The sequence below is a fragment of the Pimephales promelas genome, chromosome 12, assembly GCF_988280905.1.
Source record: "Pimephales promelas chromosome 12, fPimPro1.hap1.1, whole genome shotgun sequence".
Lineage (NCBI taxonomy): Eukaryota > Metazoa > Chordata > Actinopteri > Cypriniformes > Leuciscidae > Pimephales > Pimephales promelas.
The window spans coordinates 3,353,694-3,370,614 of NC_142780.1; the positions used below are offsets into that span (position 1 = coordinate 3,353,694).

The following is a 16,921-nucleotide window of genomic DNA, read 5'->3' on the forward strand; positions in this document are numbered from 1 at the left end:
GTTGTAAAGACAGACATCCCAAGTCTCCCGGAAGTTCCGGGAGTCTCCCGCATATTGATAGCGTCTCCCTGATGCCCGCAAATTAGTTCAAATCTCCCGGAATCTAGAGCGAGACATACTGCGCGCATAACATACATAGCGCGCTATATATATATATATATCAACATATGTGCATACATTCGTGTCTGGACGTGAGAGAGAGAAAAAAATCACAGGACAGGTTAATAACTTTTGAAGGCTGGCTCTATTAATTATCAAAACAAAAATAAATGACAGCTAGATTAGATGGATGAGGGGCCGGGCGAGGGTGATCCTCGCTCAGATGCGGGACAACAGGTCATCAAACTGGGCGCGTGACAGGCGGAAGTACCGCTGACAGCGGCCGTCATCCAGCGCAGCTCCTGGAGCGAGCGAATGGTGAAACTCGCCAAACGGTTCGGCTCTGAAGGGTCCGGTGGACACAAATATACGGCGACGATGACCCCCACGCCGCTGTTCTGCTCTCCAGAGTAAATACAGAGCGGTAACTCTCTTGATGAATGCTCGGTCGACATAAAAACAATGACCGCCAACGGATTTTGATTCTGACGCGCGTACATTTCGCTTCAAACTTTACGCGCGCCAGTTTCGCTCTCTCTTTGAGTGACAGTTTATCTATCCAGTTGCAATAGAGAATGAAATGACGCTATTTTCTGATAGCCAATGAATTTCTGAAAAGACTGAAATGCAGCTTTTGTGGAATCATCCGATTACATTAGAATCCATGCGCAAAAGCGAGAGTGATTCTCTGCGCGCGTGTGCTTAAACACAACAATCATCACGTGACAGGCTGCGCCGCTAAACTGGATATCGCTCATATTTTTTTCTCCCCTCCGATCTCCGATCTAGCGTTCTGGGCCGGTATCGGCGCGATACCGATGCCGTGGATCGGATCGGGACATCCCTAATCTGAGCACACATCTTCAACACCTCCATGACTCAGTGGTAATGATCCCTGTAGCCTCCAGGGGACGAGAGCGCCCAGAAACAAGACACTTCAGTCTGGCTGAGTCTGAACTCGGCTCTGTTTTGATTATATCTGAGACAATGAGTTCTGGTCCAATCGGCCATTATTTCACATGACAGAGTGGGAGTACAAAGATTCAGATAATAGAAGAAAATGATTCCACTTACATTACAATGCCACCAGATGAATCTCTTATCAAACACTTTTTATTTTCCATTTTCTAAAAGTTCAATTTATACTCTCAAAGACACCAAACTGTCTGACCTCTAAATGCGAGAAGAAATTTCCTCTGAGACAAATCCAAGTGATTAGTGCTCAAGGTTGAGCCTGGGTGCTTATATGGGGGATGCAGGTTCGTATACTTCTTTAATTCACTGACCTTTCTGTCTCTATCAAACCAAATGCCAATAAATCACAGCAAAACAAAACAAAATAACACAATGAAATAAAAAAAAAACAAAAAGCTAGCACAGGTCCTTCCATAATATGTACATATAATTTCTTTATTATATGTGACCCTAGACCACAAAACCAGTCTTAAGTCGCAGGGATATATCTGTGGCAATAGCCAAAAAAGCACTGTATCAAATACAGTAAACAATACTGTAAACACTGGGTCAAAATTATAGATTTTTCTTTTATGCCAAAAATCATTAGGATATTAAGTAAAGATCATGATCCATGAAGAAATTTGTACATTTCCTACCTTAAATATATCAAAATTTTATTTTTGTAGGTGGATGCAGCACAATCGCCAACAGAAATGGAAACCTTTAAAGGCGATTTTCTCAATATTTCGATTTTTTTTGCACCCTCAGATTCTTGATTTCAAATAATTGTGTCTCGGCCAAATATTTTCATATCCTAAAAAAACATATAATATCAATGGAAAGCTTATTTATTCAGCTTTCAGATGATGTATAAATCTCAATTTTTTTTTTTTTTTGTGGTCCAGGGTCACGTGTAAATAATAATATTATAACGAAACAAAACAAAATTATAAAATAAAAACAAAACAAAATCCCAATGGCATTGGGAATATGACTTTCTACTATATGTGAATATAATAATGTTTCTTTATAATACAATATTATATAAATATTATATTATAAAATCGAAAAATAAAAATAAAATCAAAATCCCCAAATGAGTGCCACCACAAATAGAGTGTAAGTCTGTGGGAAACACTGCTCTCTATATAAATAATATATATATATATATATATATATATATAAAATATTGTATAAATGTAATAAAAACTAAATTTTAAAAGAAAAAAAACCCCATGGCATTGACTCAGCTGGTGTGCAACTTTATATAATATGTGAATGTAATACTATTTCTGTATAATATAAATATTATATTATAACAAAACAATATTATAAAAAAATATTATATTATACATTATACAATCTTCATGGCAGTGGCTCAGTTGATGTTGTAATATACTAATATTTCTTTATAATATAATATAAATAAATATAATATAAATATTTGCAAACATTTACAGCTGAGGGTGCAGGATATGGGTACAGCATAAATAATTTATTGTGATTTATTTCTGTGATTAAAGATGAATTTTAAGCATCATTTACTCCAGTCTTCATGATCCTTCAGAAATAATTAATTATTATGCTTATTTGCTGCTCAAGAAACATTTCTTATTATTATCAATGTTGTATCATATTTTTGTGGAAACCCTGATAAATTTAATGCAGAATGTTTTTTATGAAAGTTGAAAGAACAGCATTTATATAAATATATATATTTTTTTTACAGTGTAAAACCCTTGACTGTCACTTTATCAATTTAATGCATTGATCTCTGCTGAATAAAACTATTAATTTCATTTAAAAAATCTTACTGACGTCAACATTTTGAACCGTAATGTGCACTTTTAATTTGTTTATTGTGAAATATAACTACCAATTGTTTCTCTGTCATCTAAGCATTGTGAACATCTGAGAATTCAGATGACAAGAAGAAAGTCAAACGATTATTATATTTATTTTGTATATATAAAAATACACACACATGCATGGATATTTAAAAAATATATATTATTTATAGATAAAATATTTATATTCATGTAGTATAATATAATTTATATATATAAATCTATATGCAGTATATACATGAAAATATTTCTTAAATATATACAAGCATGTGTGTGTATTTATATATATATATATATATATATATATATATATATAATATATATATAAATATATATATATATATATATTATAATTATACACAGTGCACCAATATATACTATGTAAACACAAACTTTTATTTTGGATGCGATTAATCGTTTGACAGCCCTAGATTTATTCGCTTATTTTTCCTCTTAGAAGCTTAATTTTGCTCACTGAATTTCTACTAAATTAATAAAACTGTTTTAAAAAAACCATACTTTTATGTTAGGATCGATCCTTTTCGACACCACTTCAGGATGGATCTGCCCACCCCTGACTGCTACTTTTGAGAAAGATTTTTTTTTTTGACTCAATCCATTGAGTCATCCACTTACCTCGGACACTGGCACCTCAGCCAATCCTGTGCCGTCTTTAAGGGCGACACCCCTTTCCCTGTGAGGGAAGGCACTTTAGGCAGCACGACCGGCAGGTCCTCCGCTGGAACTGCCACGGGCCCGCAGGAGCTGCAGTGCACTATGGGAATGGGTGTGCCCCAGTAGCGCTGCCGTGAGATTAGCCAATCACGTAACTTTGTACTAGTGAGGTATCCGCCAACGTTCTTCTCCCGAGCTTTCTGGGTAACCGAGTTAAACGCTTCTTCCCGGCTTTGCCCTGTAAACTACAGCAGAAGAGATATTTAACTGGAGCCGTCTGTCCTGGTGTTTAACCGTGATGCTGCGTTTACCTCCTCTGAGTTCATTAGAGTCTGTGATCCATCTTCTTCTGTCTTCAGAACTGAGTTCCAGCTCAAACCCAGAGACTGAGCCAACCTCTCGTCCTCCGCACTGCTATCGGGGATGCCTGTTATATAGAGTTGCATTTATTTTTAAAGGGGTCCTTTTATGCCCTTTTAAGAAGTCTTTATTTAGTTTTTGGGGTGTACTATAATATAATTTAATGCTTAATTGTTCAAAACATTGAAAAACACATTACATTTCACATATTTTACACTATTAACCCTTAGGTGCTCTTCGGTCATTTCTGATCGAAAAATTTTCTGTTTTGAATTTTAAAAAATCATAGCTTCATCGGAATGTTACGAAACTTGGTGACTTTTATGGGATTGGGTATGTGAACACAAAACAAATTGAGGTCATGATCCGAGCAGGCTAAGTGGTCGTAAAAAAAATAGTCACACTTGTGCTCTTCGGTCAAAAATGACCGACCATAGGAAATGAATGGGAAATTGACAAAAAAAAAAAAAATTCTCTGAATTTTTGTTTGTACAATCTACAAATCGGCCACAACTCTAAAAAAAAAAAGTACACCGCAGGAAAGGGGTGACACTACAACATCTAGAGTGCAAAACAGACACACCCACCAACACACACACACATAAAACACACTTTTATACACATACACACCAATAAATTTTGATTACAAAAAGTATGTTTTGAATTTTTAAAAATCACAGCTTCATCGGAATGTTACGAAACTTTGTGACTTTTATGGCATTATGTATGTGAACACACAAAAAAATTGAGGTCATGATCTGAGCATGCTAAGTGGTCTTAAAAAAATAGTCACACTTGTGGTCTTTGGTCAAAAATGACCCAATATGAAATGAATGGGAAATTTTAAAAATATGAAAAAAAAAAAAAAAATTGTGAATATTTGTTTGTCATTTTTTTTATAAGAAATAGTTTTTGAGATTGTTTCAACTATAAAAAAAATGTGTTCATAAACAGCTGGGGAATTCACATGCCTCTCCATAGAGAGCTGTACATGTCATCTAGTGGTTACACCATGATTCTACGCTTTTTCTCAATACTGTAATCAGATGGTGCTAATTTTCTTCAAAAAATATTTTTTTTCTGAAGGCCTAGACTCTATATTAAACTAAAATACTGCATTAATATTTCTTTTGAAAAAAATAATATATGAAGAGTTTGGTTCCAAAACGCTATAAATCCATTTTGATGAATTTGAGTAAAACTGTGTTTTCTTTAGCAAGAAAATGGGAAGATGAAAACCACTATTTTCGGTTTCAAATTTTCACATAGCATTTGTAGGTTATAATAACAATAAAAAATGAAATCCAGGTTTTGATTTCCAAAGATTTATTATAAAAACAGATCGTTTTTCCCCCAAAATGCAATAAATCCAATAATTTTTTTTTTTTCAAAATGCAATTAATCAAAATAAAATTTTATACACATTGAATTTCTTGTGCATACTATAAATCCATTGCTTTAATATAACAATATTCGGTAACACTTTAAGGGTTCATGTCATGAATTATCATGAATTCATGAATAAATGAATTATGCATTAATTCATATTAATATCATCAGGAACTATCAACGTTTTTTTTTTTAACAGTTCAATGTTTTTCATTCATGACTTCATGGATGAACAAAACCTTAATTAAAACATTAACTAAGACGAGCACATCATCATGAATTATGATTTATTAAGCATGATCTAACGTTATGCATATCGCTGTTGTCAACCTTGGGACGTCGCCGCTGAACTTTTTTGACGGCGATCAGCTGTAAACTGGCTCGGTCCTGCTCGGTTTTCATTGACTTTGAATAAAACAACTGAAAGTTTTCCAAAAGATCCTCTGGGGTCAGTGTGTCAGCGTGACAGAAGTTTGATGCTGTCGTGTGAGAACAAGCAACAGCCGGCATTTCCTCCTCTCGAGTCCATCTTCTTCCTCACGTAAATGATTCGATTTCGATGTCACGTTTACCCATGCAGGATGCCTTACCCTCCACAGGTTCACCAATGCTGTCAAAATTATTCATTTTTTTGTTTGTTTGTTGATCGAAAGGACAAAATAGAGAAAACCTAGGAAGCCGGGTTAGTTAAAGCGCTGCCGTTACTGTTTACATTGCGTGGAATGGTGCGTTGCGATTGGTTTAGCGGATATGTGGCATTTTGCAGAAAAGGGAGACTGGCGTTTGTCGCGGTTTGGAAAGAAAGGGAGAAAACATTACATAATAACACGGCGGATATCCCATTTTACGTAAAATTAAACATTGTTTTGTATCTGGTCGGTATTGAAAAGTCCGATTTTTGCAGTAACTCATTTTTTTTAAAAATGGCGTTTATCGCGTTTTGGAACCAAACTCTTCATATATAGAAAAATATATATATTTTTCCATGGCAAAAATAAACCATAAATATTGCATAAATATCAATATATTCAATTAAATTCTCTCAAAATACTAAATTAAAAAGAATAAATATTATAGAACAAAAATAAATTGCATTGGTTTTACTGGGATGGAGAAAGTTTCATTTTTAGGCGTCCGGTCACTTTTGACCGGGAAGATAACAAGTGTGACTCCGAAACGAAGAGCACCTGAGGGTTAAAGCACCTGTCCCCAGTTTGGCCTCAACACGCCGTTTATTTCCTGTTTCGACGAAGCTTCTTAAATACAAAATCTGCCATGATTGGCCCACAGTCATCTCACCCTAACTGAGAGTTTCGTCTGCTCAGATGTAAATATTAAGAATGGTGTCAATTAGTGTTGTCACGGTACCAAAATTTCAGTATTCGGTACCGATACCAGTTAAAATTCACGGTTCTCGGTACCAATTTCGGTACCAAAGCTTAGTTTAAATTTACATATATTTAAGTGTTTATCACGGTTACAAGTATGGAAACTGTACATTTGTATTATAAACACTTTAGAAAAAGATTAGATAAAATTACCTAAAATAAACAATAGTATACACTAACACATTTTTAAAGTTGTTTGTAAAGTTTTAATCCATTATTTATTTAATGCACAATGAATTAAGTGAACAAACATGAACAATCAAGTGTTTGTAATAAATAACATTTTCAAACATTAATTAATGTTGTAAAAATATATTGTTCACTCAACGTGTTGATAACTAAGTAATGTTTATGAATGGTATCTTTTGTAGCATTACCATAAAACATGTTTTATTTGACTTGACTGTCCTTTTATTAATCTAAAACTGCATTCATATTTAATTTTAAAAAGGCTTTTTAAACCTGCTGAGTTATAAAGGCAAGAATACGCCTAGAACTGGCATTGACATTAAATGACAATACTAATACCATAGTACTCTGGTGTCGGGTAGATACTACTGTGCTCATGTACTCGTAAAACTACCCCGAAAGCACTTTAGAGGCCGTTCACATGTCGCGCGTGTTTTTTAATTATATTTTTGCGCGTGCTTATTCTTTCCAAAGCGCTTGCTCTCACGCGGCGTCTGTCGTTGCTATGCAACGCCAACGAGTTTTTATTAGGAGCGCGCTTGCCTCGCGCCTATATTTGAAATTGCGAATTTGCATGTAATCGGCCTCTTATGGCAACGTGACATTAGCCTAATCCAAAATATTTCCATATGTGGCTCTTTCCTCCTTTCGTTTCAACAAGTGGATTCAGAGAGAGAGAGCCATATCAGCGTTATGAAGAGGACGCAACTGTGCACGTTTCAGACATCACGTCTAGAACAGAACTGGATTAACCTGGTACTCGGTACCTAGAAAAGCTGGTACCGTAACATTTTTTTTTTTTAGTACCGACTTGGTACCGAAGTACCGAGTTTTTTGACAACACTAGTGTCAATTTCAAAACAATTCAAGCCTGATTCAGACCCTGACAATGTTAACAAACAAGAGGATTGTCCAAAACAGATTCCATGAACGGACACGGATTTCACAGGACGTTTCAGAGTGTTTTTTTTTTCTTTCTTATGCATTTTAGATACATTGAAGTTATGCAACATTTTTTCATGATATTTGTCAGAAAACTATGGTAATACAAACAGCAATCAATCAAAAAACGAAGGTTAATTGTCCTAAGAGGTGAAGAACAGTCTTACAAAAGCTACAGTAAACACTACATCAACACTAATGATAGCTAACAGGCGAGCGGAGGCAAACTTCATAGCAAACAACTACATATAATAAGACATACTTAAAAGTTGTGATCCATAAACAACAGATTGTCCCAATAAATCTGCAACTCCATTTCAGGAGAAGCTTTTATGTGTACAAACTGCATTGCACTCGATTATGCTCTGTAAAAAGTTGGGGTTTAATGTTCAGGAACAGTGTTTAAAATAAAGTTAGTCAGCCTTAGGAAGGTCAAGCAAATGAGTTTTGGAAACGGGGCGTCTCTTTGACAGCTTAGCCAGGTCTCGTCCACTTTTTTGCGTATTAGGCAGGCGAGATTAAATGAGGAACATTGTAATTTCTAGCCTGGTAATCCCAAACTCTGCTTCTTCGCTTTGCTTCGTAGACAAAGTCTGGCATGGCATAATTGAAAAGTGTTCATCTAGTTCAATGATTTACAAACTGTAAATCATTACCCGTACGCCAATCACATCTCTCTCCAACTTAAACATCACCTCCATTCAAAATGTTTAACAAACACTCTTCATGCCGGGAATATTCTCCACAACGAATGAATCCCGAATCTCCATATCCGCCGTCGTTTTCTATTCCCCTAACCTAAAATACCATCTTAAACTCAGCGCTTAGCGTCTACGCCACGGCTTCCTGTCGGTTGATTGGCCGGCTGTTTTCAGGCGGGAGGAAAACTGAGAGACATGTCGATGTCTCAGACTGAGTACAGAAGCGAACTGAAATTGAGCGGAAGTGCGAAGTCTGACGTAGTCAGGATATGTAACTTCACAAGATGTGTTGAAAATGTGTTGTGTACTCCAAACCAGAGCCGTTCGTGGTAGTTCTTGGAAAGCGGATTCTGGTAAATCACACATCTACCTTTGGAGAGACTTTGAGCTTTGTAACCTTGCAGATCATTTTCATGCTCAATCAGCAACATTACACACTAACTAAAGTTGAAAAAGTGAAAAGGCATTATAGGACCCCATTTAAGACATCTAGTGCATATATCTATGTTCATTTAAATATGTTACATGTAGTTACTATATTTTTTCATTTAAAGTCCCCGTGAACCGGAAGTTGCAAACGACTTTTCTCCAGTGTTGTGACGTATTTCCGAGAGAAACGGAATACTAAATGAGGCAAAATAGTGGGCGTGGCTTTTTTTTCCAACTAGCACCTGATTGGATCTAGAAAAATGGGTGTTTCATTCTGAAATGGAGGATGACGCAAGTTTACACAAGCTGTCAATCAATGCTCGCAAACACACAGCAGCTGTCAGTTGGAGGGGCGTGGTTATGGATGTTAAGGAGACACCCAAACCGTAAAGCCTACGTCATCGGGCAAGGTCCTTCAATGCAGAGGGGAGGGGCATTTACGAAATTTGATTAAAGATTATCAAGCCAAAAAATATTTTTGTGTGGATTGACTTGCATGTATGAATTGTTCACCACAAAACGATCAATTTAGGCAAACAAAGTAAGTATGGTCAATTTTGATTTCACGGGGACTTTAAATTTCAGGTTGGTCTCCTTTGATATTTTCACAAATTCAGAAATTAAAAGTTTCAAGTGTGACATAAGTGTCTAAATACTTTTTGGGTCAACTGTACATGCAATGACAAATGTACAGAAGTGGTTGAAAAGCTCTTCTTGAAATGAGAAATCCTTGATGGTGGAGCACAGCATGCTGGGAAATGGTTTAATGAGGTGTTTATGGTATATGTGTAGCAACACACAGTACACACATCCCTGATGTATACTGTAGATTCTCCTTAGGGAATTTGACACACCCATACACAACATGTCATTCAGATGCCTTCTAGAATATTACACATTAACGAACTAAAGATTTACAGTTCATTTGATAAAGCAGACAAGCCTCCGTTCACACACACACACACACACACACTCTCACCTATCACAGTGTCCAGATGTCCGTCAAACTCATTCTTGGCAGAGATTACCACTGGAACCTCACGGCCAGTGAACACGTTGAGGGCGGTGACTTCAGTCAGGCTGTCTGCACATACAGAGGTCAAAGGTCAATCAACAAACACTGATCTCATACCTAAGGCTGATCTGAGATCTCATTAGCAGAAATCTGTCCTCTTACAAAGCCTTTGGGATTTACAGTTATTTTGTGTTGTTGCAACGCCACAAGATCAACAACTAGCAACGTGTACAAGGGTCAACACACACACCTACACACTGCAAAAAAGAAAAAAACAATAAATAAAAGAATCTGTAGATCACCCAAAATTTATATGGTTTTTCTTTACTGTCATTTTGATTTCTTCACAAAAGAAACTTTATGATAAAACCTTTAACACTGCTGATGGAATACGTCTCACTATTTTACCCGACTGAACTCCATCAGTCTCCATAAACGACTTTCCTGAGCAGTGTTACTTTAGTATCGAGATATTTCTATTTTTTTATTCATATTTTGAATTCACTTCAATTTTATAATTTCATTTTTATTGTATTTAGTTTCGGCAATTTTTTGTTTTTGCTATTTTTAGTAGTAGTAAAAATATATCTATAGTTTTATTTCTTTTTTAGTTTGACTTATTTTAGTACATCAAGCTAAGCTAAATTAAAATGAGAAATGTAGACATTGCAACTAAATGAAATAAAAAATGTAAAGTCGGCATAAAATGGAAGTTGCGATAGTCTTTTCTGGCTTCTGGAACAAGAACAAATGTAGGGCGGGGCTTGATTTAGTCTATGGGAATTGATTGGATGGTTGTAGTTTGTTATTGGTCACACTGTGCTCTGATTGGTCGGCTGGATCAGTGTGTTGTGATTGGTCAACCACTTCCAGTGTGTTTGGGGAACGTCCCGCCCCTTACCATAACTGCCAGTTTCAAAACACTTAGTCTGGATTCACATATAGCGCATAAAACGGCGTAGAAAACGCTGGGCGCACCGCATTCTCTTTTTTCCAAAGCGCTCGGGCGGTTGCGCTCTAGTTGATTTTTGTCACGTGACCTACTGTGCGCTTATGGTGCGCTTGCGGCATTCTGAAAAGTTGAGATGTTTTTATCTCGATGTGGCGCGGACACGCTTGGAAAAAACGCACTTCCAGTATGAGTGCGCATACCACGCGCCTACATCTGAAATAATGAATTCGCATCAACCGAAGTTTTTATGTGATAAAATATTTGCTTTGCTGTGCATTAAAACCACACCAGGCATTTAATCATATTACAAAATAATTTATTGAGGCCAAACATGTGAAATAAATTGAGGACAAAATAATATTATAAACTAAAAAAAGCGTGCCAGTCCCCATTTATCACGTCATTTCACCACGTGACAGCAGCAAGCAGGCTCCTGATTGGTTAACGCGGTGCGAAGTCACGAACTGACGCCAAAGTTCAGATTTTTCAACTCGGGAGTCAGATGCGAATTTCGCAAATGCGTGAATGCACTACATAAAATCATTCACGCGTAAAACGCCAGATGCTCAATTCGCGCAAACTGGACGAAATGAGGCGAATTCGCATCTACCGCGCCACACCTCTAGACGCGTGTAATCGCGTCTATACATTGACTTAACATTGAAATCATGTCAGACGCTTGTATTCGCGTTTGGTGTGAACGCACCATTATAACTAACTCAACCAGGCCCCGCCCCTTTATTCTGCGTATTAATGATGTAAATGAGGAATATTGTGACGTGTTCGAAACTCAAGACTACAGTTGAGGCGATTCAGGAGTTCAGAAACACGGACACTGATATAGAGGAGAACTTTGCAGAGCTTTTTCATGCTCAAACAGCAACATTACATTACAGTTCTCAAGCTGGTTTGAGGGCACTGGAGCCGTGCAGCAGCCGGTGTGTGTGTGTGTGTCACCTCTCCCAGGTCTCAGAGCTCGGAGCAGAGCTGGTTTGAGGGCACTGGAGCCGTGCAGCAGCCGGTGTGAGGGCAGGACTGAGACGTACGCAGCTCCGAACACGGCTTCTGGAGAACAGGTGTATGCAGACAACACCTCCCCGGTGTCATGACCATCCGCCTGGGAGAGAGAGAGAGACATGCAACAGATTTAGGCAAACAGACACTCTCTGTGCTGGAAATCAAATTAGGACTTTTATAAGCACAAATATCCTCCCACAACAGATTTGAAGGAACAAAGCTGTACGTGCATTACACAGCCAAACTCTGAATCAAGCCTGATGTAACACACCCGCTCATATGCCAGCATGGAAATTCATCATTTCACAGCGATCGCCATGTGTGAGCAGTTAGCATTAATACACCCCTGAAAAGAGCCTTGGAGCTGATAAATACAAATCAGTCTGGCTGCGCAAGAGCTGAAAGGGAAATCCATAGATGAAGCATTCAGTACCTTCAGTACATGGTTGAAAAAGCAGCCGGAACAGTCTCCGATCCAGTTGGCCTGCATGCCTTTGACCCCATACCATTCAGGGAGATCGGCCAGAGCGTCCAGAAGAGGCTGCGACACAGGGTTCACATTATATGCTAATATAATTGATTTATCTAAAACATGCACTACTGTTCAAAGGTTTGGGGTTCTGTTCAAAATAAATCATGTCAATGACAGCAATTTAATGCATCCCTAATTTTCTGTGTTTTAATCGAATTACTTTCCTGACCCCAGACTTATATGTAAATACATTACTTATTTCTCTACATGACATCATGACTTTTGCTTAAACATACTCGCCACTTTCAAGTCAAGTGGCGTGTTATCTATACGCATTTTGAGCTATCCGCGTGTATGTGTGTATGTACACGAGCAAAACGAAGCAAAATGTAGATCTACATCTGAGGACGGAGTGATATTTTTTTCCTAGAACGGTAAGGGAACACTCATAAATGCCATTAACCCCAGTGACGGGTAGGTTTAGGGACGGGGTTGGGGTAGGTTATATATTTATATATATACAGTAATGTAACGTTAAGTCAATGGCGTTCATAATAGAGCCCGACCGATAAAGGGTTTTAAAGGACGATACCGATACAAATATTTTTGGGTTTTAATATCCGATATTCCGATATATCGGGTTTTTTTTTCAGAAACGCCAACAAAACATTAACAGATTTAACATAGTTATTTGTAGTTATTTATGAGTTTTAACTAAAATAATATGATAAAGCATTTTAAAAAGCAACTTGTTTCTTTTATTGTCACAACAGAACAGAGGAACATCAAAATATATTAAAGTTCTGATAAATAAAATAATAATTAGTCCCAACATATAAGCTTATAACCAACGCCTTATAAGCTACCTTATAATTACAATGTCAGCTTGCTTATCCCTTTACCTGCACTTTTAAATTCTTTCCATCAAGCTACATCAAACCATTTTCAACCATCAGTTGCTGCCTGCCTCCTAAAACCTACTATTTAGCGATTCTAAATCCATTACAGAACGACAGTCTGCAGCGCACACTTGGCGCCGTTGGATTTCACACACGTATAAAAGAAAAGCTAACTTTTCTGGACAAGATATGTTTGATACTTTTTCTCTATGTCTAAATGTTCACTCCTCGCAAGTCTAACTTACATTTTACAATGCAGGGACTGTAACTAGAGATATGCTAGTTATAAAAACGGTAATTATTACTTTATTTGGGCAGAAAAAGTTCATTGTTGTTTCCAAGCTCATTAATGTTAACGTTAGCGGTCTTCCACTGATGATAGTGGCATTAGCCTTCTTTGTGGTTAGCTAGTCTATGATGAGCCATAATTTAGCAATAGATAACATCATACTGCAAATTGTAAAACATACATTTTCAATATAACAGGCCAAGGAGAGATGATTGAAGCGTGTTTCGTCTGTTTTTATTTTATTTGTAAAATATTAATTTATCGGCCATTATAACTGCCGATACCGATATTTTGGAAAATGCCAAATATCGGCCGATAAATCGGTCTGGCTCTAGTTCATAAACACGCTGAAAAGCGATTATGCGTGTTGATAGCATGCCAAAAATGGAAATACGAATTGTCGTGTCATACATACGCCATTTCATGAGATCAGTCTGTATTTCTGGTCTGCCGATGAAAATACTTCCATACGAAGCCAAAGCAGGATCAAACCTTTGCACGTTTCACTGTTCTTATGCACTTAAGTATGTTGGCTGTCTTTACATTAGAATAATAATGTTTCATACAATCTAGATTAGATATGGAATAAATAGCGTTCAATACAAAATTAATGTTTCATTATATTGAAATCAAGTTTTTACGTGATAAAATATTAGCTTTTTTGTGCATTAAAACTGCCAGCGAGGTCAAACATATAAAATAACATTATAAACCCGTTTATCACGTCATTTCACCACGTGACCGTAGCAAGCAGGCTCCTGATTGGTTAACGTGGCGCGAAGTCGCGAACTGACACCAAAGTTCAGATTTCTCAACTCGGGAGTCAGACGCGAATTTGCGTTAAATGCACCACATAAAATCATTCATGCGTAACGCGCGAATTGAGTGTCTGGCACAATACACGCGTTACGTCGAGAACTGGACGAAATGAGGTGAATTTGCATCTACCACGCCGCGCTTAACGCCTCATTCGTGCCGCAAGACCTCTATACGCGTAAAACCGCGTCTTTACATTGACTTAACAATGAAATCACTAAATGAATCAATGTTTTTTAATAAATTGGTTGAGTGAATGATTCATGGGGCTCTATTTTAACGATCTGAAACGCAAGTGTCAAAGCGCGAAGCGCAAGAAGGCGTTGTTGCTATTTTCCCGGCGAGATAAATGCCTCTTGCGCCTGGCGCAAATCTAAAAGAGGTTGGTCTGAAGTAGCTTCATTATTCATAGGTGTGGTTTGGGCGTAACGTGAAATAAACCAATCAGAGCGCCATCCAACATACCCTTTAAAAACAGGTGCGCATGTTGCATGACGGATTGTTATTATAACGGCGGGTTTACCAGGCGCGCGCCAGGAGCGTTCACAGGCGAGGAGGCCGACGTTCTTGTCAGGGCAGTTAAAAGATAGAAAAGTGACGTTGTATGGGGATTGGAGAAACCACCCAAATCAGCGTCAGTTAAACATATGTTTCTTGCCACTATTGGGCAAACAGGTCTGATCCTTTAGTAGCCTACGGGTACAATTAGCCTTAAAAAATTGATAATAAGGTTTTTTCATCTTCATGTAAACCACATTGATTTGCCTCATGTGTTAATATTTCTCCTTGTTATAATGTATGATTAGCAAAAATAAAAACTGCTGCATCTGTGTTGATGAGAGAATCAGTGTATGCGCGTTATGCACCCGCTACATTATGGCCAAGCATGCGCGCTTAAAACAGCATCATGAACAACGAACAACACAATTGTTTTCTGGAAGTGTAAAATAGCACCAGGGAATGTTTGCGCCGAAACACGCCTCCTTTTTGCGCCGATCCGCCCAGGGAGTGCAAGTTCATTTCTTAGTTTACCGACGTGCGTCTTTTGAGGGAAAAATCCCGCTTTGCGCGCGTCCAAAATAGGAATGACCCATGCGTTTGTGTATAAAGTCATTTGCGCCGGGTGCAAGATAGAGCCCAATGACTCATTGTCCTTACTTTATGAATCAGAAAAGTGTTCAAGACATCTATTTTGGTTGCTGTTTGCAATACTATAATTAAAGGCTCAGGGTCAATCATGGGAAAGTTCATCTCTGCTGGTGGATCCTGAAACTGCATCATTCAGTAGGCATTAGTACGCAGCTTGTATAGTTTTAGGGGGATCCTGTGCGAACTGAGCTAGCACTATTTAGAGGAATGGGAATGCTAATGGCCAACTCTATTCAAGTATTATCAACTTCCTTAATCTCTCCAAGATGATGTCACACAACCTCAGCTGTTCCGGCAGAAAACGTTACATTTTCTGGCATTAAATGAACGTCTGCCCTCACATTTGGAGTGAAGAACGAGGCTTGAAGAAAGCACACACGCACGCATACAGTCTCGGGCTGAAAAAAGAAACTCTTGGGGGTGAGGCAGATGATGGAAAAGAGGAAGCTATGCATAATAACGAAGGTTCAGGCCAAAAGGCTCAGCTGGGCTGAAAGGATGTGATATGAAAAGCCAACAGTTGGGTTGTGAGATCTCGCTCCTCTCCGTCACTAGCCATTAGCGGTCTCACTCACAAGAGGTGTCGCTTCCTGAGTGCAAAACCAATAGGAATAATTGAAGGGGCCCAAATGTTGGCGTTTCCTCGGCACTCCTCCGCTACTCATTAGCGACTCGACGCACTCGCAGGAAGGACGTTTCACAGTCGCGCGAGGAGGCGGAAGAGGGTAGCGGGGTGTAGCCGTCTCGTTTCAGAGCGCTCTAATCAGGGTGTTCAAATCCTCAACTCATTTGCGCAGAGCCAGTTACCAAATCAGTTCTGAACAAGACCATTTGAGCACTTTTTGAAATGCTTAAAGGTCATCGTTTCTTCGGTTTGATGTGCAGGAGAACAATAGCCAGTAGTTTGACTTCTTTATGTGTGTAAACTCTGTTAGGGGTCATAACCTAACCATAAGAAATCATGTAAGGGGTTTTGTACCAATTAAACATCCTGCATGTTTTTTTAAAAAAAGATCCTCCACGCAGTGTTGTAGTACTCGAGACTCGGACTCGTCTCGGACTCGGTCTCGAGACCATATTTTAATGGTCTTGGTCTTGTCATGGACTCGTGTCCATTTGGACTCGGAATTGACTCGTACTCGAACATTTTTTTTTTTAGGACTCGGAATTATTCCCGAGTCCACTCGAGTTCAATTAAAAATATTTTTCATGATTATTAATGTATGTTAATAAAATATTTCTTTAAATTGATTGACACGCCCAGTGATTGGTGATTTTCTAGTGCGCAACTGCGCATGACAAATTGTAATAAAATTACTTTTAACACCACCTACTA

At 37.9% G+C, this 16,921-nt stretch overlaps 1 protein-coding gene across 2 annotated transcripts in view; it reads right to left on the bottom strand.

Annotated features, from left to right (window-relative positions):
- lars2 (leucyl-tRNA synthetase 2, mitochondrial) overlaps nucleotides 1-16,921 on the bottom strand; it is a 128,598-nt gene that overhangs the window by 60,069 nt on the left and 51,608 nt on the right. For both annotated transcript variants that reach the window (XM_039651302.2, XM_089118230.1), the window contains 5 exons: nucleotides 12,394-12,501; nucleotides 11,901-12,060; nucleotides 9,956-10,060; nucleotides 3,890-4,005; nucleotides 3,540-3,823 (listed from right to left, as the gene is read on the bottom strand). In XM_039651302.2, the coding sequence (XP_039507236.2) occupies nucleotides 3,540-3,823; nucleotides 3,890-4,005; nucleotides 9,956-10,060; nucleotides 11,901-12,060; nucleotides 12,394-12,501 (773 nt within the window). The remainder of the gene's footprint in view (nucleotides 1-3,539; nucleotides 3,824-3,889; nucleotides 4,006-9,955; nucleotides 10,061-11,900; nucleotides 12,061-12,393; nucleotides 12,502-16,921) is intronic.